The sequence below is a fragment of the Stegostoma tigrinum genome, unplaced genomic scaffold, assembly GCF_030684315.1.
Source record: "Stegostoma tigrinum isolate sSteTig4 unplaced genomic scaffold, sSteTig4.hap1 scaffold_437, whole genome shotgun sequence".
Lineage (NCBI taxonomy): Eukaryota > Metazoa > Chordata > Chondrichthyes > Orectolobiformes > Stegostomatidae > Stegostoma > Stegostoma tigrinum.
Genome location: NW_026728365.1, coordinates 27,870 through 50,279, shown reverse-complemented (window position 1 = coordinate 50,279; position 22,410 = coordinate 27,870). Strand labels below are relative to the sequence as shown.

The 22,410-nt window shown below is 45.0% G+C and overlaps 1 protein-coding gene across 4 annotated transcripts in view; it reads right to left on the bottom strand.

Annotated features, from left to right (window-relative positions):
• Window positions 1–8,303: 8,303 nt before the first annotated feature.
• The window catches only part of LOC125447773 (BRD4-interacting chromatin-remodeling complex-associated protein-like), a 41,370-nt gene continuing 27,263 nt past the window's right edge, over window positions 8,304–22,410 (bottom strand). For all 4 annotated transcript variants that reach the window (XM_059644025.1, XM_059644026.1, XM_059644027.1 and 1 more), the window contains 4 exons: window positions 22,049–22,197; window positions 20,331–20,425; window positions 18,683–18,785; window positions 8,304–16,162 (listed from right to left, as the gene is read on the bottom strand). In XM_059644025.1, the coding sequence (XP_059500008.1) occupies window positions 15,012–16,162; window positions 18,683–18,785; window positions 20,331–20,425; window positions 22,049–22,197 (1,498 nt within the window). In that variant the 3' untranslated portion in view covers window positions 8,304–15,011. The remainder of the gene's footprint in view (window positions 16,163–18,682; window positions 18,786–20,330; window positions 20,426–22,048; window positions 22,198–22,410) is intronic.

Genomic DNA, 22,410 nt, shown 5'->3' with positions numbered 1-22,410 from the left:
AAATTAACACTCTGTACTCTAACATTATAAAATATCACAGACACTTACTCTTCAAGCGACTTGCTGTTTAGTCCGGAGACAAAAGTCTCATTGAAGTTTTTTTCTGAAACTGTAAAGGATTCGTATGGAGTGGTGGGGGAGTAACAGTTTCAGAAATGCTTTTAGGCAGATGACTGCTAGGAATAAGGATTGTTTAACCACAAAGAACGATGGAGACAGAGGACTTAAAAAGTAAACAAAAAAACTGGCACATATAGTGGAGCAGTTTGAAGATACATGCTAGATATTTTTGAATCAACCTTTTCAGAGATGTTATGACTCACTTCTGGAGCAGGAGGGGCTTGAACCGTGGACAATTATTCCAGTGGCAGGGGCACTTTGCAGTGCATGAATACAGCTTGCTGGGGGTGAATAGGTTTAGTCTGGGATCGCTAGTGGGCTATGGTGACAGAGCAAGACTGTGGGATTGGTTTGGGATTGTGGGAAGAGAACAAAGCACTATGATTGTAAAATGTGAGGCTGGATGAACACAGCAGGCCAAGCAGCATCTCAGGAGCACAAAAGCTGACGTTTCGGGCCTAGACCCTTCATCAGAGAGGGAGATGGGGTGAGGGTTCTGGAATAAATAGGGACAGAGGGGGAGGCGGACCGAAGATGGAGAGTAAAGAAGATAGGTGGAGAGGAGAGTATAGGTGGGGAGGTAGGGAGGGGATAGGTCAGTCCAGGGAAGACGGACAGGTCAAGGAGTGGGATGCGGTTAGTAGGTAGATGGGGGTGCGGCTTGGGGTGGGAGGAAGGGATGGGTGAGCGGAAGAACAGGTTAGGGAGGCAGAGACAGGTTGGACTGGTTTTGGGATGCAGTGGGTGGAGGGGAAGAGCTGGGCTGGTTGTGTGGTGCAGTGGGGGGAGGGGACGAACTGGGCTGGTTTTGGGATGTGGTGGGGGAAGGGGAGATTTTGAAACTGGTGAAGTCCACATTGATACCATTAGGCTGCAGGGTTCCCAGGCGGAATATGAGTTGCTGTTCCTGCAACCTTCGGGTGGCATCATTGTGGCACTGCAGGAGGCCCACGATGGACATGTCATCTAAAGAATGGGAGGGGGAGTGGAAATGGTTCGCGACTGGGAGGTGCAGTTGTTTGTTGCGAACTGAGCGGAGGTGTTCTGCAAAGCGGTCCCCAAGCCTCCGCTTGGTTTCCCCAATGTAGAGTCACGGTTGGACATAGAACAGTTTTTCCGCCGCCTTCGCCTCCATGCCTACTTCTTCAACCGGGAGCCCAACCCTCCCTCCACTGACCCCTTCACCCGCTTCCAACACAAGTCCTCCTCCTGGACACCACCCCCAGGCCTCCTACCCTCCCTCGACCTCTTCATCTCTAACTGCCGTCGAGACATTAACCGCCTCAACCTCTCCACCCGTCTCACCCACTCCAACCTCTCCCCTGCAGAACGGGCAGCCCTCCGCTCCCACCCCAACCTCACCATCAAACCCGCAGACAAGGGTGGCGCAGTGGTAGTATGGCGCACTGACCTCTACTTCGCCGAGGCCAGACGCCAACTCTCCGACACCACCTCCTACCGCCCCCTCGATCATGACCCCACACCCGAGCACCAAACCATCATCTCCAACACCATTCACGACCTCATCACCTCAGGGCACCTCCCACCCACAGCCTCCAACCTCATTGTTCCACAACGCCGCAACCAGCTTGTAACGGATGTCCATTTCAAGCCCACCGACTCCCACAGCTACCTAGAATACACCTCCTCCCACCCACCCTCCTGCAAAAATTCCATCCCCTATTCCCAATTCCTCCGCCCCCACGACAAGACATTCCACTCCCGCACATCCCAGATGTCCAAGTTCTTCAAGGACTGCAACTTTCCCCCCACAGTGATCGAGAACGCCCTTGACCGCGTCTCCCGCATTTCCCGCGACACATCCCTCACACCCCGCCCCCGCCACAACCGCCCCAAGAGGATCCCCCTCGTTCTCACACACCACCCCACCAACCTCCGGATACAACGCATTATCCTCCGACACTTCCGCCATTTACAATCCGACCCCACCACCCAAGACATTTTTCCATCCCCATCCCTGTCAAGGAGAGCGCGCAGGGCAGTGGGAATAATTTGGGATCAATACAGGGCTATGTGGGGGGTGGGAGAAGAGAGACTAAACAGTTGGATTGGTTTGGGAATTGATACAGAACAACAATGGGGCAATGTGATTACTTTAGGATTTAGACAGAACTCTGTGGACAAACACATTAGTTTAGGATTGATGCAGGGCTGTGGAGAGGGGCAAGGACCATGAAATTGGTTTGGAATTGACACAGGGCTATTGGGGGACAGGTGTGGTCAGTGAGGTTAGGGTGGGATTGATACAGGGCCCCTCGGGGCATTTTCTTCTGGAGCGTATAATCAAGTCCCACTCTGGTAAATGAAGCATGAATATCCAGCCTCGAGTTCAGTCCAGTCCAGAGGAAATGCATTGTTATCAGGAAGTGCTGTCTTTTCAATGAGATGTAACACTCAGTTCTCTTCAGGTCAATGTGGAAGATAACACATTTTGGACAGATAGCCCTGACAAATTGGCAAATAGTTATCCCCCCCTCTCCATCCCATAAGCAGATCATGTGACCGTCACCACATTGTGGGGGATCTTGCTGTGCTGCTGTTTGTCAGGCTTCTGTCATCACAACAGTGACTATGCTCTGTTGGTGCTTCACCGAGAGTAAAATCCACAGGGCCATCCAGAGGCTGTCAAAAGTGGGATAGAAAACGGTCTTGCTAAGCAGTGTCACTCTGTAGCTGGAGCTACAGCCAGTTTCCACAGGAAGATGCCACAGACACTGACAACTATGAAACAAGCAGACTGCCTTGACAAGTCATCAGAAAATCAAAAATCTCAAACTACATAAAGGAGAACCCCAGCCCTTCATGTAACCTTGATTTTATGGAATGTCATTGAGGCAGTGAGTTCAAAAGGAGGAATCCTGCTGCTTCCACACTTTCCTTGGAAATCTTAAACTTCTTCCAAATTTTACCCAATTCCCTTTTTAATAGGGAAAAAAAAATCCTGTGCTGAAAACAATATACTATCGAAGTACTTGATATGACTGAAAGGTGCGGAAAAGTAACTGGCGAGTAACACAGAGTGTGCTAAACTCTCTCTCTCTCTCGGCAGAGGCAAAGACCTGGTGGTATTATTGTTACTGTTAATCCAGAGACCCAGGTAAATTGTTGCAGAGATAGTAGGAACTGCAGATATGGAGAATCTGAGATAACAAGGGGTAGAGCTGGATGAACACAGCAGGCCAAGCCGCAGCAGCAGGAAAGCTTGATGTTTCAGGCCTGGACTTCTGGAGGAGGGTAAATTGGCTTTGAATGCCACCACAAACAGATGGTGGACTAGGAATTCAATAAATATCTGGAGTTAAGTGTCTAATGATGAGCAAAAACCCATTGTCAATTGTCAAGAAAAAACCCAATCTGGTTCACTAATGCACTTTGAAGGAAAGAAACTGCCATTTGTACCTGGCCTGGCCTACATGTGACTCCAGACCCACAGCAATTAGGAATGAGCAATAAGTGCTGGCCTAGACAATGATGCCCTCATCCCATGAATGAATTAAAACAAGTCATGGAAAACCAAGGGAGAGGATATTGAGAGGATTTTAAAGAGAAGTTGTTGTCGTAAAGGAGTCAAAGTTCTGGGTCCAAATAACAGATTCAGTGACAGAAGCAGGGCTATCGCCAGTTGTAGAGGATGGCAGGAGGGCAGGCAGATGGGATTAGCACCAACTCTACCTTGGGACAAACAAAATAAATGAAATATTTCTGATTTATTTTAGCCTTCTTTACCCTGGTTGTCAAAGGCATCATCGGCAAATAAAGATTTTTATGATCAGATGTTAAACTGCCCATTTCACTCTGCAATCTGGACCTGAAGTAGCTTTCTGCTAAAATCATGAAAGGAAACTAAACAGATGCTTGGCCTGCTTGTGAGAAATCAGAGGTATTTTCTTCTTTATGACAACAGACATATCAAAATTTCATTTCTGCAAGTTCCAGCTGTGCTTAATATGCCACATTAGTGCTAAAACGTTAAGAACTAACAAATAGTTTAAGTAAATCAGAGGCTGGTAGGTATTTACTTTTCCTGCTTTGAGCTCAGGACCAAGTCCAAATAAACTGACGGCCTTTCATTCTATGTTAAACAGTTGATACACAGTGACATTCTATAAGCCTTGATCTGGGAAATGTTAAGTTGGACATGATGTTGTTATTGAACGTAAAACACAGATAAACAGGTATTTTTCGAGCACCTTTCATAGCACTGTACGATCGGTGAAGCACTCAGTCACTTTTGTATCACATTCAGGCTGTCAAATCCCATCTCTGTAACCTCCATAAACTCAACCAACCTGGGATCCTGTGTCCTGTGTTTCTGGCCTCTTGCACATTGCTGCTGTTACTGCATCGCACCAGTTGTGTCTGCAGTCACCTGCAGCCCTCAACTTTGGAATTCATTCCCTACATCTCAGCCTGTTTCTCCTCCTCTAAAAGGTGCTCTTTAAAGTCCACCTCTCAGTCACCAGTCTCAGCGTTTCCTAATGTGGCTCGGTGTTAAGTTTGTTCACTTACACTCCTTCAGAGGTTCAACTACCTTGGAGTGGCTAAATAAATGCAAGCCAGTGTTGCAAGATAAACACAAGAGTGTGGAGGTGCTGCAAGCACTATATTGGGTGCTTGTCAAGTTTGCAATGATTCTAATACCTAGTGCTCATCTCCTGCCTTTTCCCCATGTCTCTGCACATCATCTCTATCCAAATAAGCATCCAATGCCCCTCTGGAATGTCTCAATTGAAGCTTACCCCAGCACACTTCCAGTCAGTGCATTTCATACATTAACCACTCACTCGGTGAAAATGTTTTTCTCATCACCCTCGCTTTGTTTGCATATCACTTCAAATGTATCCTTGTTTTTCTTTCCAGCCCAATCAGGATCTTGAAAAACCTCGATCAGATCTTCTGTCATACTACTTCTTTCCGAGGAGATTAGTCCCAATTTCTTCAATCTCTCCTCCTCAGTGCATCATTCTTTAAATTGCTTCTGCACTGTCTCCAGTTGGTTCACATTTTTCCCATAACATGGATCCAAAATGGAACACAATAAACTAACTGAGGCCCAACCGAGTGTCTCGTACAACATCACCTTGTTACTCTTGTATTCTGGGCCCCTTTTTTAAAGCAGCTCTCTCCACCTGTCCTTCCACTTTCAATAATCTGTGCACATACTCCTCCAGGTCCCTCTGCTCCTGCACCTCCTTCGAAGTGTACTCTTTATTTTATATTGTCTCTCAAATGTTCTTCCAACTAAAAAAGTACATCTCACATTTCTGTTTCTGAACCTTATCTTCCCCACCTGTCCGTTCACTTCAATGTCCTGTTGGAGCTCCACACCGTCCTCCTCCTGCTTTACAATTCCTTCAAATATTGTGTCATCTACAAACTTTTGAAACTGGTGTCTGCACACAAAGACCCAAATAGTTATACATTAATCAGGAAAAGCGAGAATCTGAATACCAACCCTGGAAAAGTCCACTGCATCCTTCCTCCAGTCTGAAAAAGGGTAAGGGCTTGCGAAATAATTAGCAAAATCTTATGAATAAATCACTATGTAAACATCAAGTGTTTTGGAATGCCAAGTTAACTACTTAATGCGTTAACGTGGTAAATTACCTGTCTGCACATTTTGGTCTTGAAAATAAAATTTCAAAAGTCATACACAACAAAGATGTTGGCTGTGGTAATGGAAAGATTTGCTAAGGGTAGTGCTGTTGATGTATGCGCTGGAAATTGGGAATACTTATGATTAAAAAGGTCAGTGGCTGTAAGGAGTCAAAATTGGTTGCGACAAAATACATGATGTCATCTAGACCAGCATATAGAGGACATTTTCAACATGGGCAATTGACATGAAGCACTGACTGTAAGAAACAGTAAACAGTATAGGTTACCGAAGAACATAGGTTGCCAAGGAGAGCAGGAACACGCAAATGTCATTTGAGAGGGAGAGCAGTCTGAAGTGATTAATTATGGTCGGAAGAAGTGGTGGAGGCTGGTACAATTACAGCATTTAAAAGGTATCTGGATGGGTGTATGAATAGGAAGGATTTAATGCTGAGCACATCTGGTTGGCATGGACAAGTTGGACCAGAGGGTCTGTTTCCATGCTGTACAACTAAGAACGAAAGGAGGAAAATGCAGACAATACGGCACAATTCCGAGCAGGGCAGGACCAGAAGGAACCTTGAAATCTGTGCAGACTAAATCTTTGAAAGAGGCTGACAAGTTGCAAAAGCTGTTAAATAGGCAATTGAGATGATTTGCCTTTTGCAATAGAGGCAGTGGGTATAGTGCAAGGAATTTTATAAGTCACTGGGGTTAAACAAAACTAGACGGATTTTAGTACATGCCTGCGCTCCACACTTTCGGAAGGATAGCAAGGCTATTGAAATGTAAGAGAACACGACTAAGATGGGAGGGGGGGGGTTCAATACTGGAGAAAATGAAATAATTCTTAGAGCAGAGAAAGTGAGGGCGATATTTAAAAGCATGGTTAAACTCATGAAGGGTTTTGATAATAAAGATGAAGTTTCTAGTGGAGGGTCCAGTTACTTGAGGGATATGGATCTGAAGCAATTGACAAACGAAACAGACAGAGGGATGGAAATATTATGCAATGAATTTTTAAGATCTGTAATGCTCCAGCTGAAAGGGCTGCGTAATAAGTTTGAAAAGGGAATTGGATACATATTTGAAAAGGAAGAAAAGGGTTTTGCCATTAGGGAGGAGGAGCGGGAGAGCACTTGCTAAGAGCCAGTGCTGGCATTATGGGCTGAATGGACTCATTGCACATTATGATTCTGAAAGCCTTTTCGTCTACAGTATTGTACCAGCAGAGGGCAACATCGGTCCACATGTGTGTCCTGTGCAAAACGTAACATTTACTATCGGAGAGAACGGGAGCTGCAGATGCTGGAGAATCCGAGATAACAAAGTGTGGAGCTGGATGAACACAGCAGGACAAGCAGCATTTCAGGAGCACAAAAGCTGACGTTTCGGGCCTAGACCCTTCATCAGGGTCTTTGTTATCATAACATTTACAAGTTGGGCAGCAGATCAAGGATAGGGTGGGGACTAGGGAGGTGTGTAGCACTGTTACAAGAGTGAGGTTATGAAGGAAATTAAAGATGAGGAAAACACAAGAGATTAGTCACAAGGTACGGGGAGTGACTCCAGAGGGAAGAGATGCAGATATAATCTTCAGCCAGTCAATGCCTTCACATTTCTTCCAATTCCAAATTTAAAATGTGAGGAATCCAATCATGTATTCAGAAGAAACCTCTTCAGCCAGAGGTGCAGAGACTGGAACTTGCTCTCGCAGGGGGTGGTTGGAACAAATGCTAAAGTTGCATTTAAAGAGAAGTCAGACAAGGGGAAAGGAGGGTGACTGTGGTAAATTTTAAATGAGGAAACACCGGGACAAATTGGCCTCTTTCTGTGCTATTGATCCGGTGTAATCCGAAGTGAGTTGTGAACTTCACGGGAACAAAAACTGGGAGGAGAGGACAAAGTTAGAAGTCACAACACCAGGTTATTAGTCCAACAGGTTTGTTGGAAATCAGAAGTTTTCGGAGTGCTGCTCCTTCATCAGGTGAAGTCCTGAAAGTTTGTGATTTCACATAAACCTGTTGGACCAGAACCTGGTGTTGTGATTTCTGACTTTGTCCGCCCCAGTCCCACACGTGGCGCTCTCCACATCATGCAGGAGGGGACAGAGACATTTCTGTACAAGAAAGGAGCCCAACTTTGTGCATCTTTTAAGATTTTTGTTTATTACAAAACATTTTGTTTAATAAATAGCTTAATATAAATGTGTACAAAAATGTTCACTTGTTTTTAAGAGTAGGAGCTTGGGTTTGTACAGCGAAGGGAGACATCAAAAGTCACAGTACTTTCAATCACCATCCTTCATTACTGACAGAACATTGATAGTTACTTTATTTTTGAATGATTCTCAGGTTAAGGCCCCCTGGAACATAACTGCTGAAAATAACCTCTCCAAAAACAAACCTTCTTTTAAACAGTATAACAAATTGATGAGACCTCTCTTCAATATTATATATACAATCATCTTGGTCTGCAGGTGAAAAAGCATAGGCAGAATGTGGTTGCCACACATCCCCCTCTCCCCTTATTTACCCCCACCCCACCCCCTCCATACTCAGGGAACACTGCAAGGGCGATACACTGTATTCTGTGACATTCCCCCCCCCCCCTTCAGGAATGTTAGGGTATGAAACACAGATAGAAAGGCGAGGTGTGTGTGTGTGTGTGTGTGTGTGTGTGTGTGTGTGTGTGTGTGTGTGTGTGTGTTGGGGGGGGTGGGGGGGGGGCTCGAGAGATTTTACTTTTTTGTTTCAAGGTAGAATTAATATCAGCTGAAAAGAGACAGTATCCCTTTAAACACTTGGACTCGTGTGTATACACGGAAGCTGCCGACTCAGAGGGTTCTAGTTAGTACACAGGCGAAACGAGAGCACTGAAGTGGCTGCTTAAATGCTCACCCCAATAACAAAAGACACACACTCGAAATTAATGTTAATTCCTGACAGGCAATTATCACCCCCAAGATTCGCCTAGTTTACAATCATAGTGGTACCAACATGGAATGGCACAAAACTCTCTGGATCTCACTAACACCCTACACCTCGACTGGGAGAACAGAAGTCTCTGGTTAAATCCAGAGGCAAACCGTTTTTGGGGCACTCAGGAAGGACTGCATCCTGATCACAGTTCCTGCGGACAAAGCCTGAAACTCGATCTGTGGTTTCCTTTTCTCACGTCTCTGGAAAGAAGCCAAGACAAGATGCCCTTCAGCCACAAATGAACAGTAAACACTGTCGAGTTTACAAAAATCAAAGTAAACTGCAACAAAAAATATAACGGGTTCAAAACTCTGGAAAGGCAAGTTTCAGAGTGAAATCAGGAATCCCTCAGTCCAGAGAGTGTGTGTTCCTGTCAAGAAGTGGTTCAGGAGGTGGAGAAGGTCAACCAAAACTTTAAATTAGGATGGAATAGAGTTTTTATGGGTGCACAAGTCTGTTGGAAGGACAACTGACTCGATCTTTCTTGGAAAGAGAGGAGCAGCAATAGAGAGGCTTATTTCTGAATGTTTTCCAGAACAGGATTTTCAGTCAAAAGTGGCTCGTGTTTGAATTAAAAAGAGAGAGAGAACGGGGTCACTGATCAGTGAACAGACCGAACCCTGGTCAGTCCCAGCATGGCCAGGTGCGAACAAGTTCCATTCCTGAAGTTGTTTGAAATCAGAACATGATGTAGGACAGTATAAAACAGCTGTTCGTAAGTACAGGAAATGGTCATTAGGTCAGATATCTAAGAGTACACCCTCGTATGGGATCACATTCCTAAGTTGGACATTGGTACAATAGGACCCCCTGTACCTCAAATCAAAGATCAACAATTGATACAATTCAGCAAAGTTCTCAGGCTATTAGCATGGGAGCTCCATACACAGGGAGGGTGAACCATGTGCTTTCAAAACACAGATGCAACTGTTACACTCATCTAATAGTTAAAACAAATAATCAATGGCTCCATTAGCAATTTCTCCACAAGCCATATGCAAATTAAAGAGGTCAGTGAAGACCTCTCCAAGCTACCACCACCATGCTCACAAAGAACCAGTTTCCAGTTCCTTCAGACAAAAATAATTCCATTTACATTGTCCCCATTAAACACTCCCAGGACAGGGACAGCAGGGGGTTAGATACAGAGTTGGGATCCCTCTACACTGTCCCTAAACACTCCCCAGACAGGAACAGGGTTAAGTACAGAATAACTCTGCAGTCTCCTGCCCAAACTGATTAAGGCAACAAACTTAAGATTTAAAAATTAATGAACTCTGATAGTAATTGGCACATTATTTTCCACAAATGGCACACACAGTGTGGAAGAATGTAAACGCATGAAGGTGCAAATGAAAAAGGACGAAGAGATACAGGGAAGGATGAGAAGAAAACTGGACGGATGGGAAGAGAGTTTAACAGAACAACAACACGAAACAGGGAAATGGAAGGAAAGAAAACTATTTTTAAAAAATAGTAAGATTAGAATAGGCACAGCATTCAGTCCACTGTTGAATTTTCAGACAGATTGGTGTTTAAAGCGGAAAGCATTCTACATTTTATTGTAAATCTGCCTAAATATTTATTCACTAATCCAACTCAATAAAGGGCCACATGATGTCCTGAGGACTAGGAGTTATCAGCAGCCTGTGGAAGAGGACAGTAGGGAGGGCTCTGGGTGTTGCGGTACTGGTGAAGATTTGCAACTGTAATCCTAATTGATAAGAAGTTTAGAAAGCAGCATCTACACTAATTCTCCATCAATCTGGGCCCAGTCCATGATATTAAACATCCTCAGAGCAAGGAATGTTTATAAGTTTAGCTGATACTAATGGCCAGTAAATAAAATGTTGAATTTATTCAGCAAAGACAACCCCGCAGTGCACGATTGTCTCACTCATGTAACACACCATGCACCCTCACCTCTCAGCTCTCCCCACCCAACCACACTAGCTGAAGCCCCACCAAAATTAGCTAACTCCATTCTGACTGACATTAACCCTTACTGCCCCAGCCCCTGGGATAACGCACAGCCTGCAAAAAAAATACAAACTACAACTTGAGATTTAATTGTTATAATCTACGTCTCATCGACACAGACTTACGTTAAATCTTTTTAAAATAAGGGGAAAATCCTGCAGGATCCCAGCTCCATTTTATCCCACTGATTAGGGGGGCAAAACTGGACACCACACAAGGACAGAACCAGGTTCATGTGAAGCATCCTGCAGTCAAACAGCCTGTTACACTTGTCCAAGTTTTGCAAAAAGACCACTCCAACAACACAGCAAAAAAAAAGGATATCACCATTGTTTGAGAGAGATCAAGGTTCCATAATGAGATTTACAAATAACACTGATATCATTGTCACTGGAAATTGGGTCTGTCTGAAATCATAGACACTCAAAGTTTCCAAAAGACAACATTTCATATTATTCTAACAGAAAAGTGGAACATAAATTTTGGAGATTAAAACAAAGTGCTGGAGAGACTCAGTGCTTTTTCCAGCACCGTTTTTATTTCAGATTTTCAGCATCCACAGTATTTTGCTTTTACATAATTTGGAGAGTTTACTTGGGGGGAGGGGGGGGGTGGGGTTGGGGGAGGTGGTGGTGGTGGAAGAAAGTGGACACACTTGGCACTAATCAAAATAACGAAACCAAAAAAAAGTGCAAAGAAAATTAACATTCACAACAGTTCTTTCAAGAAATGGGTTTTCACAGCAAGGATTTCCAATCACTTGATACTGAAATACTTCTCCCCACCCACACCCCAATGAAAATGGTTTCAAAGAGAATACTGAAAGGAGAATAACCAAATCAAACATTTACAATTATCCTAACTGAACTCCACAGCCTACTCCCAGGCAGGTTTGTTTTAAAAACTAATAGTTCATCTGAAATAAGCCTTTAAATAATCATTAACGCTCAAAATTCTTCACTTCAATTTCTTGCTTTTAAGAGAAGCATGATGCGAGCTGACTACTTGTGGAGTCGGGGGCAAATTAATTACTGTATTTGAGGAGCTAATCAGGCAACCCCCGTTACTGCTTTTAACAGTTTAACGTCCCTACATCAGGGCATACTTAACAAAATAAAAGGAGAGAGAGTCAAAATCTGCAGACAGAAGCTTTGAGCTGGGTGTGGGGTGTGGAAATGTGGTGGAGATGGTATAATGTCATGGAAGGCAGAGAGAGAGAGAGAGAGAGAGAGAGAGAGAGAGAGAGAGAGAGAGAGAGAAGTACAGATGGAAAGATACATGTACAAAGAGGCACAATTCTGCAACAAAGGCAGCCAGCCCTTCCTTTCCTGAAAGTTACACTGTAATATTGCAATGCACTTGCGCAAACACCTTTGAAAGCGATCAATAATTCAGGGATTTGCTAATCTCTTAATCAACAGATCTCAAATTAATTTACAGGTAATAACAACTGTGTAATTGGTGGAGAACAAGGAATTCCCTGTGCACTAGTCCCCCTGCTGGAACAGGCAGCATTTCATCCTGTAAAGCAAATGTCTGCTCCGAACAGGACATGTAAATAAACAACTGAAATGTCACATACGTGAGGTTGATCACAGAATTTTAGGGAACCTTCATGGGTTGATGGTATCAAAAGGCAGGAAGATGTCAAGTTAACTTGCACAGTCTGATGAGAGAGATTGGGGCCTCAGAAGACAATTTTTTTTTGATTAAAAGTACTTTATTGTATTGGTGAACGGGCAGGGTTTAACTTGCTGCTGGCTGTTCTAATCTCTCATGGGCAGGCACACTGTCTAATTCTGTTGCTCCAGCAGCACTTGCTCAAGCAACAGGCAACAGAATTCTGCACGCTTACATAAATCCTGTTGTATTCACACAAAAATCATAGCATCAAGATTACTCCATTGTAGGATAACTGACAAAGGAAAGTTCAGTGCAGAACAACTTTTACTCATTATGTCTCTCTACACCATGCAATTCTCAAGGGAAATTAAAGATGGACAGCAAGCTCCTCCACTGACAAAATTCATAATCCCAGAATGAATAAAAAAACCTTTTCTTCTTGGATGAAATGTAATTCAGAGCCTGCAGAAAGAGAATAGATATTTATTAACATCTCCCCTGAAACAGCCAATGCCATACTCCTGTTACACTCACTCTCTCCCACACAGGACCCTGTCCCATCTTACTCCAGATTATAAATAAAAACAGGGATACATCCCTCCTCTATCAGACCTTTTCTACAGCTGCACAATAACTCAAGATAGGAAAACAGGTCCAACTGGGAACAGCAGAGGCCCAGATCCTGGAATTTCTCCAAGCCCCAGTCTGGCTGTATTCCTGAAGCTGACACTGTTTTGACATAAGCTGACCAATCTCAATTCCGAAACCAGATAAACCCACATACTCGTCATTTCTGCTTAATTTGTGATAAACTACACAATCGAAATTCATATTACGAACATTGCCGAAAAGTCTTTTGATTAACTTGCACCTGGCTTCCGCGAGCTTCCCTCATTTCCCTCTCTGCGAGAGGCTATGCAAGTTGACAGAATTTGCATTCAGGCCAGCATAAATAGTTGGGCCCCTCTTAGGTGTATCAACTGTTAATTAACAAAGCTTGCTCTGTGTATGAGACACTGAGCTACATCTACACCTTGCTCCAAAAGCAGTGGTAACTTCAAAACTTCCAAACGGGCTGCTCCCTCAAGAAGGCCTTTGGTGGCCAACCCGATTCCACTTCAGTTTCCAAACCAAAACAGGAATGAGATTTAAAATTTCCAGGAGTCTATAGCAATTGAAGGCTTATCTGCAGGACATTGATGAGAATAACCCAAGCGGAAAACTGAAACAACAACTAAAAAAAAGACATTTTAATAGGCCATGAAACGTTCCAGAAAAGGCAGTGAACGCGGAACGATGAATGTTTCGACTGACCAATAGCAGGAGTGTCAGGCATGAAACAGAGGATGAGCATGGCAGGAAGTGGAATGGAGTGGATCAGGGAGGAGGAACTGAGCTGTCCCAATAAAATCTCGGGATACACACGTCGGAAGCTTCAGGTGACGTAAAGCTGAAGGTGAGAGAGAGAGAGAGAGCGAGAGAGAGAGAGAGAGAGAGAGAGAGAGAGAGAGAGAGATGGGAAAACTCTGAAAGCAAGAGCCCCTTACGTTCACAGTTGTGCAGCTACAATAGTGACTGAACCGTCCCTCTACAGGCCATGTACAAGTCAGTTCAGTTAAAGCACGTGCCCAGAACAGCCAGGCTAAAACAAAAAGGGAACGGGGCCACGCCCTCAAAATACTCTAGAAAAGTAACAGGCAGGTTGGTCCAGGACCATTCAAGAGTTTTATCACCGAACCATCCTTCTGCCAAGGCCTGTAATTATTTTTTGTGGCTGAGGAGGTGGTTAGGTGCATTTAAGAAAGAATTGAGAATTTAAGTAAGGCTGGGGTTAAAGGGAATGATGCTACATATAAATGAGAGATTACAGCTCAGCTTCTGTAGAGGGGACACAGCATCTTGGTTTATGGCCCAAACATGGTAGCAGGATGATCCATGCTACACAGGCCCCCATTCACAGGGACTAAGAGTTATCACATTTCTGACCTTCAGCTGATTAGAAGGGCCAACATGACACTTGGAGGATGGGGAGGAAACCGGAAAGTTAATTCCGTCTCCCAGGGTGGAGGACAGGGGAAAAACAAAGAAAGGTCCCAGAGGAAGGAGGAGAAACCACTTCACACAAGTACTGGCACTTTTGACGCCATTATGGGTTGATGAATGTTCCCACAATCAGGACGGATTGTGCACACTCCGAGGAAGACTGAGAAAACCATATGTACGTGGATTTGTTTTCTTTTTGGTTAAGGTACATTGGTCAATCACCTAGTTAGCCTTTGAATTTATCACAAATCAACTCTTCGTTTCACACCTTTAAGTTGCTGCACCCTTGAGCCCTGAATTCAAGCAAGACGACAGGGCTCCCAAAAGGCAAACTGTGTTGTGCCTTCTCCTGGCCTGTGGCCCTTCCAAGCAACCCGCTATACTAACAGGTAAAGCTCCAGTGAGAGAGTCGGCCATCTCATCACAGGTTACACAGGACAGTTATCACTGCATCTTTAACTAATGTTAAAAGCCTCAAGAATGCATTGAGAAAGATCTTTTTTCCTGTTTTGGATGCAATGCTTACAAAATACCACAACGGTAGATTCACATAAAGGGATACTCTCTCTTTAATGTGCTGTGTTGCAGTTCTACAGCACAGCCATCGTACCAACATTGGGAAAAATACGAGTTGAACAGACTGAGTCATCTAGTGTAAGTTCTAGCTCCAAGGCCTCCATTGTGATTGGGTGCAAGATAGCTGTCCGAGTGGGGAGTAGGGGAAAAGGGGGAAGAGTTCATTTCTGAAGAATTGTATGGAGACGACACTGGGTTTTGAGTGACTGACACGGACTGCGGTTGCCTCAAGTTCAGGATGCTGTCAATCGCACTCTGCAAATGCTCATTCAGTGTGTCATCCTGAGGGCTGTCGCTGGAGAAACTGGCATTGTCCATGTCGAATGACTCGGACTTGCTCCGCTTGGCAGGTGGGAGTGCCAGTTCCCAGGGCCCGTCCGGAGGGTCCGCTTTGATGATTAACTCATCCTCAACGTCCGACAGCTCCTTCATGAGCCCCCCGGTGCGATCCTCAGCTCTTCCTCCGGGAGGCTCCTCCGATTTGGGAGGCAGGTGGCGAGTGTGCGTTCGAGCCTTCCTACTGAAGCTCGAGACCACTGTGCTCTCCTCAGCTCTGCCTCTCGCAGTTCTCACCTTGGGACTCTCCGCAGATTTGCAAGTGGCTATGACACTTTGGGAGGATTCCTCACACTTTGACGCCGTTTCTTTCTGGCTGTCCTCCACCCTGACAGTCCCACCCTGAGATGGGGGCACAGCAGTTCGATCAGCCGACTGCGCATTCTCCCGATAGGCCTTGCGCAGTGGCAGCTTGCAATAGTTGGCGCTGCGGGGCAGCTTGTTCTCAGCAGGAGACGGGGTCCTGTGTTCAAGAGTCCCGTTCATCTGGCTGGTCACCACCAAACATTCGGTGCTCTTGATGACGGAGCTGGTGGTGACCGACTGATGGACCGGGTCGAGGGCAGTGTTGTGAACGACTTTGCTTAGCCCTGCCTCCTGCTTGATCTTAAGCTTCAGGCCAATCCTGCTCCGAGCCTCGTAGGTCTTCATTGGAGGTGGCCGACTGCGGGTGTGGAGCGTCTCGTCATCGCCGTCCCTGGCCCACGAGACAGAAGGCGAGGCTCCAGAGTGCTTGATGACCAACTTTGTTGGCTGGATCGGTGTGGTTGTTGGAGTCGGGGGAGCCCGAGGGGTTTCCAGTGAAGCAGTCGAAGCGTTGCAGGAGGGGGATGGAGAAGAGGTAGCCAGGCCATGGGATCTGGAGGAAGATGCCACATATTCATCTACAGCGGGGGAAGAAAATACAAGAAATTAAATTTGAACGCTTTTACTCTCAGTTCCCCTGCCATTATCCCCCTTCCTCTTGAGCCACACATCAATTAAAATCTCTCATTCTTGTCTTCAAATCCCTCTGTTCAGTCACAGAATCCAACAGTACAGAAGAGGCCTTTCGGCCCATCATATCAGTACTGCCAAATATATACTAGTCCCACGGCCTTGAATGTTATGACCCTTCGAGTGCTCATCCAAATATTTTTTAAAGATTGTGAGGTTTCCCACCTCAATTACTCTCCCAGGTAGTGCATTCCATGTCCCAGCACCCGCTGGATGGAAACATTTTTCATCAAATCCCCTCTTAAGCCTCCTGGCTTTCTCTTCGAAATTACGTACCCTACCATCCCTCCCTCCCTGTAATGTTCTCCAATCCCATAACCTGTGGAGATGTATGCACCTCTGTAACTGTGGCCTTTTTGTGCGCCAAGCGACCAGTGTCAGTCACTGGACCTAAAGGCACCTATAGCCCCTAGGTCTGAAATCTTCATCCTAAACGTCGATCTCTCGCTCTCTCACGCTCTCTCTCAAGACCTTCCTTACAGCCTAACTACGTTTTCAGCCACCAGACTCTTTATTTTCTCATGTTACTCTCAAACTTTGTCTGATAAGCAGACCTGTGAAATGCCTTGTAATATTTTACAATGATAATGATGCTGTACGAATGAAGTCAGCTGGTATTGTTACCTTATCTACACTAACTGTGGAGACGCTGACGCAACTACTGTGTATTTCAATCTCACCAAGTAATCAGGGAAGCAGAATTATTTTTCATTTCGATTTGTTATCTGTAATTTGTTTTGTGCTTTGTTCCAAGGTTTCAGTCCTTTGATGAACTTTATATTCAGCTTTTCAGATGTTTCAAATAATTCTGTACAATTGTCAATACAGCCCCAAAAAGAGATGGATGAGGAGAACTTTCTCTTCATATAAAAATAGAAGATAAAAAACACCACGCTGCAAAGCTTTGTAAACTGCTGCCCGAGGTGTGATGGGAAGATTCAATACTACATGGGGAGGTGGGGGCCTAGTGATATTAAATCACTAGACTATGAAGAGCAGACCCCAGTAATGGTTTGGGGACCCAGCTTCGAATCTCGTCACAGCTGATGGTGGAATTTGAAGTCAATAAAAATCTGGCAGTAAGAGTCTAATGATGACTGTGAATCCATTGTCAATTGTTGGAAAAACCCACCTGGGTCATTAACGTCCTTTAGGGAAGGGAAGCTACCATCCTTACCTGGTCTGGCCTACATGTGACTCCAGACTCAAGTTTGAGTCTTAACTGCCTCTGGGCAGTTAGGAATGGGCAACAAGTGCTGGCCTAGATAGTGATGCCCTCATCTCATGAATGAACATTTAAAAAAACACTTTCAAAAGGAGTTGTATACCACCCTCATACACAGTTAGCACAGTCAGTCACAATGGGCTGAACGATCTCCTCCTGATGTAAGGCTTCGCGGGATGAAAATAATAAAGGTGATGGGTGGGGTGGGGTTTACCCACTGGCTAGTGAATTCCAAAGGACCTGCTGCTTCTATCCTACTCAGGCACTTGACATAAGTGGGCCTTTTACCTTGGCAGGAGAACCCCAAACGCTCAGAACGTTCGGCAGATCCCAATCCAGTAGCTCCATTGCAGGGCAGCTCCAATCGGAATGCAGCGGCGGCTGCTCCTGCCCTTATTCTACCCACTCAAAGCTTAGGATTGTCACCGGAGCTCTTGAGACAGCTGAGCGTTTGGGGTGGGGTGGGGGGGGGGGGGTGGCCAAAGGAGAGAGGATCAATAGGAACAACATGGAACAGGGGTCTCAAAGCCCCAGGCTTTTTTCTGAAGGAGGGTCCTGACCTAAAACTTCAACTTCCCTGCTCCTCTGATGCTGCTTGGCCTGTAGTGTTCCTCCAGCTCCACACTGCATTAACCTCAAAGCCCCAGTTCCCCTTTCTCCATCAGGCACTGACTGCCTTTGAATGAGATATACCCGCTAGGAGCCCTCGCGTCATGCTCCCTAGATGGTAACTGTCCCTCTCCCATTGCTGGCCATCAAGTGGGCAAAGATTACCCACTTAAGGGTCTCTAGCAGTGCCATGGGAGGAGCAATTTCATTTTGCAGTGTGGATTTATTCCAAACTTTGCACCTGGGAGACAGCACTGGCACCTCCACAATGCTAAATAACGATTGCATGTAACATTGAAACCGGAAATGCTTCTCCTCCCTTTCCCCATATTTAGAACCATGTGGAGATAACCTGAGGAATGTGGACCAACCGGAGCTGTTCCCAATCTGAACATCGCTGCAACGTCTCCTGCATGCACCAGTTCACCGACAGCAATATAATCAGCAACCAGCTTCAACATAAACGAGCAGGATCTCTGCCAAAGTTTGGGAAAGTTTCTGACCGATTGCCAGTCCTCACTTGATCCAGTCTCTGAAAAGGAGAGTGTTTCCTGTCCTCAATGGACAGTCTTACCAGGCTTCTCTTTTGCCAGCTGCTTGTCGGTGGTGAGGGAGGTTTTCTCTTCCTGGATAAACATCCTGTCAATCATCACCATCTCAGCTGATGGACTCAATCTCTGAAAATTAAGCAAAAGATAATGTCATTGCTGACTGCAAATTTAACATTACCCAACGAAGAATCAGAGTTGAGTTTCATGTCCAAACTGAAACGCACTCCATGTCAATGATTCCCAGCTGAAACTTTTGCCCAGAGATAATGGGAACTGCAGATGCTGGAGAATTCCAAGATAATAAAATGTGAGGCTGGATGAACACAGCAGGCCAAGCAGCATCTCAGCTTTTGTGCTCCTGAGATGCTGCTTGGCCTGCTGTGTTCATCCAGCCTCACGTTTTATGAAACTTTTGCCCACTTCTGCCACGTGAAAGTTCTAAGTACAAACCAACAGAAAGCTCTCCTGGCCATTCCAGTACAATTCCGAGAGTCCCACACTGCTCACTCCACCCATAGGCCGCTGCAGGTGCTCTGTCTTCCTCCAAGACAAACAGTTTATTGGCCTAAGAGGAGAGGCAAGGTGGTGGAAAGGAGATGGAGAGCAGTAAGAGCAACGGAGATGCAAAAAAGAGGGGAAAACACTGCAGCCAAAACAAAGGCATTTAAACACAACACACCTCTGAAATCCACTAGTTAGAGTTGCCTTGTCAGAGGCTGTGTTAGCAGCTACAGTTTACCTTGATCTATTTCAGAAAACTGGAGTTGAGGATAAGCCAGAGTAATGACTGCAAAACCCAGTTTTCCTCCAGATCCCAGTGAACCCATTTCAGCAGGAGACTTTCACATACATGGCTCTCGGAGTTTGAGAACAGTTCAACTGGAGTGTTGCTGAACTTAACAGCTGAAGCAAGATCTTCCCTTTTTCAATCAACATTGGCTGTTCTTTTCCTGGCAAACATTTCACAGGCAATCACCTGCTTATACTGAAAAATTCCCTCATTTTACACAACACAGTTGTGTGGTTGCATGGTCTCTGGTCCTAATCTGTTTTGTCTTTTTTGTTGAAAAAAAAAAAGCAGTGTTACTCAGTTTCCAAATGTTGAGTGTCTGGCAACTTTCTTGTAATAGCCAGACTGACTCATGTCTCCTCCCTGGCTTCTCTCCAGGCAGAGGATGAACATGACCATCTCTCCTCAGTGATCTGTGGGCTCGACCCTCTCTAGCCGGCTCGAGTCAGGCACTAGTTCAAAGCAGATCAGGGTTCCCAAAGTTCCTCCCGAGCCAGGATTCCTCAGCTGCAACCTCGGACAAGGTGTTAAAAATAACACATGCACCTGCCACAGCCATTCTGCAAAACTCTTCCCCACAACTGTCTGCCCTGTCAGTGAAAACATCAATTCAGACCCTGATCACTGGGCAGATCTGTACAGATGCGACACTCAAACAGACCACTGGCCCCAAGTCCTACTTCACTCGAACTGTTGCCCAGAGTCAATATCAATTGAATTTGTCTCGTTCGAGTATTAATGCAGGCCCAGAAAGGTGGAACGATCAAAACAAACGTGACATTCTATTCAACCCCTAGCCCCCCCAAAGTACAGGGAACATCCAGCATTGTATGTCCCAGCTTCAGGGACAGTACATAGAAAGCAAAAGCAGAAATTGTTACCCTGGCCTCCTCGAACAGCAGCATTCGGTATTTGCTCAGCATAGCCTGGGTACGTTTTAATAACTGTGTCGACACAGCCTCAAATTCTTCATCCACTGAAAAAGAGGAACATTTAGTGCTACAGATTGCAACTATTAAATATATATTCTTAAAATCGATTAAAACAACTGGGATGGGAAGGGAGTTTAGGATCTAGATTTGTAAAGTCTTAAAGACCTCTGACATCCCAGCAGAGTATAGTCAGTCTGTTTACAATTAATTGTTGGTCAAGGTTTTAAATGTAGTGGAGGGCGAGACACGTGACCATCATAATTAAGTACAATATATGCGAGCTTCTGGAAATGGGCAGCGTGTTGCCAACATCTGGCAAGAGAAGCAATGCAAGTGGCTATTCTGAATGGATCTCTTAAAGCTTTGCTGTTTAGAAGGCCACAACTCAGCCCATCACGTCTGCGATTTCTCTCCGATAACAGCTTTCCAAATAGTCCCACTTCCTTCATTTTCTTCCATAGCCCTGCATTATTTTTCTTCAAATATTATCCAATGCATCCTTCTGAAGGTTGGTTTTGAATTACTTTCAACCCCCTTTTAGGCAATATATTCCACATCATAACTTGGTCCACCAAACCACTTCACGTCTCTGTATTGTTCTTTTGCAAAGCATCTTAAAACTCAGAACTCTGGTTACCGACCCTCCTGGCAATGGAAAATCCCTTTAGTCACTCAAACATGTTGAGCTTTTTAAGTCTTTACTCAACTGACTTTCCCCAATTTCTTTTACTTGAATCGTGGAAAGAATTTTATGGTCCCTTTCAGAGCTGTCTGGTACAATCTTTTCACAGCTCTGATGACCTAAACTTTCTCAAGTACAGCAGTTTCTACCCAAAGTCTCCTGGCTTGGAAGCTCAATTAACTAGAAACCTATTCCTCCAAGGTGATAGGTTCCCAGGACTAACATAACTCTCTTGATTTTACATTTTGAGCTGAACTCTGGGCTCTTCTGAACTAAAGCTTTGAACTTTCTGTTCAAAAGTCTAAAACTAAAATATTTGCCTCAAACTGAAATGTTCTGCCCATCACAAACACAACAGTATAAACATTTAATTGATTAATGCTCAAGGGATTCTGTTAGGCTCTCTACCGCAGTCACATTGCTTCCTGGAACTGATACATTTGTCACCTTTCCAACCCATTTTTAAAAAAAAACTCTTACAGGCTTGACCCACATCTAAGTTGCCTTTGAGATTTAGATTTCAAAACAAAACACATCACATGTATCACAACTTGTAAATTTCAGGCGATACTTTAAAATTAGTTCCACTGTACTGTCTATCAACTGGGATGGAGCGATCACACCATTCATGGACTGTCTGCAACAAGGAACGATTTACACTCACGATTCTGTAAATGTGCGGCGAGTGACCAAACAAGGCAACGCCAGGATGTTCCGTGGCTAGAACTGTAGACCTACGGGAGCAAGTGTACGTGCCAGATTGGTCACAGCACTGGGGAGTCACGGTGATGTGGAAGTTCAGTGCTGCAGAAAGGAGGTTTAGCACTGAAAGCCTGTCAGCAATTCCGCAGAACTTCGTAAAAACGGAAAATAAAACTGCAGATGCTGCAGACCCAAAACGTTAACACTGACTTCTCTCCACAGATGGTGCCAGACCTGTTGAGCATTTACCACAATTTGTTGTTGACGACTCCATGGGACTTACCTTTCCGGTGCTCTTCGTCAGATGGTAATGTCCCCTGATAAAGGTGATATGGCAGCAGCCGGTGGACCATGTCCTCATACGATCGGAAACGTGACTTATAGTCTGGCTGGAGCACGGCATTCCGATGCTTATCAAGACTGTCCAATATCCTGAAATCAGAACACAGACACACTGTTGTAGAACAAGAGACAGATGGCAAACAACGAGGAATTTCCAAGGAATCGGAATCTCAAGCCCACGAATGACAGACAGACAGACACTAATAAACAGAGCAGGGTATTCCTGAGAAACGCTGTTACCCAGGGAGTGGTGAAAATGTAGAAGTCCCACATCTCTCGAAGGTCTGTGTGAATCGGAGGGAT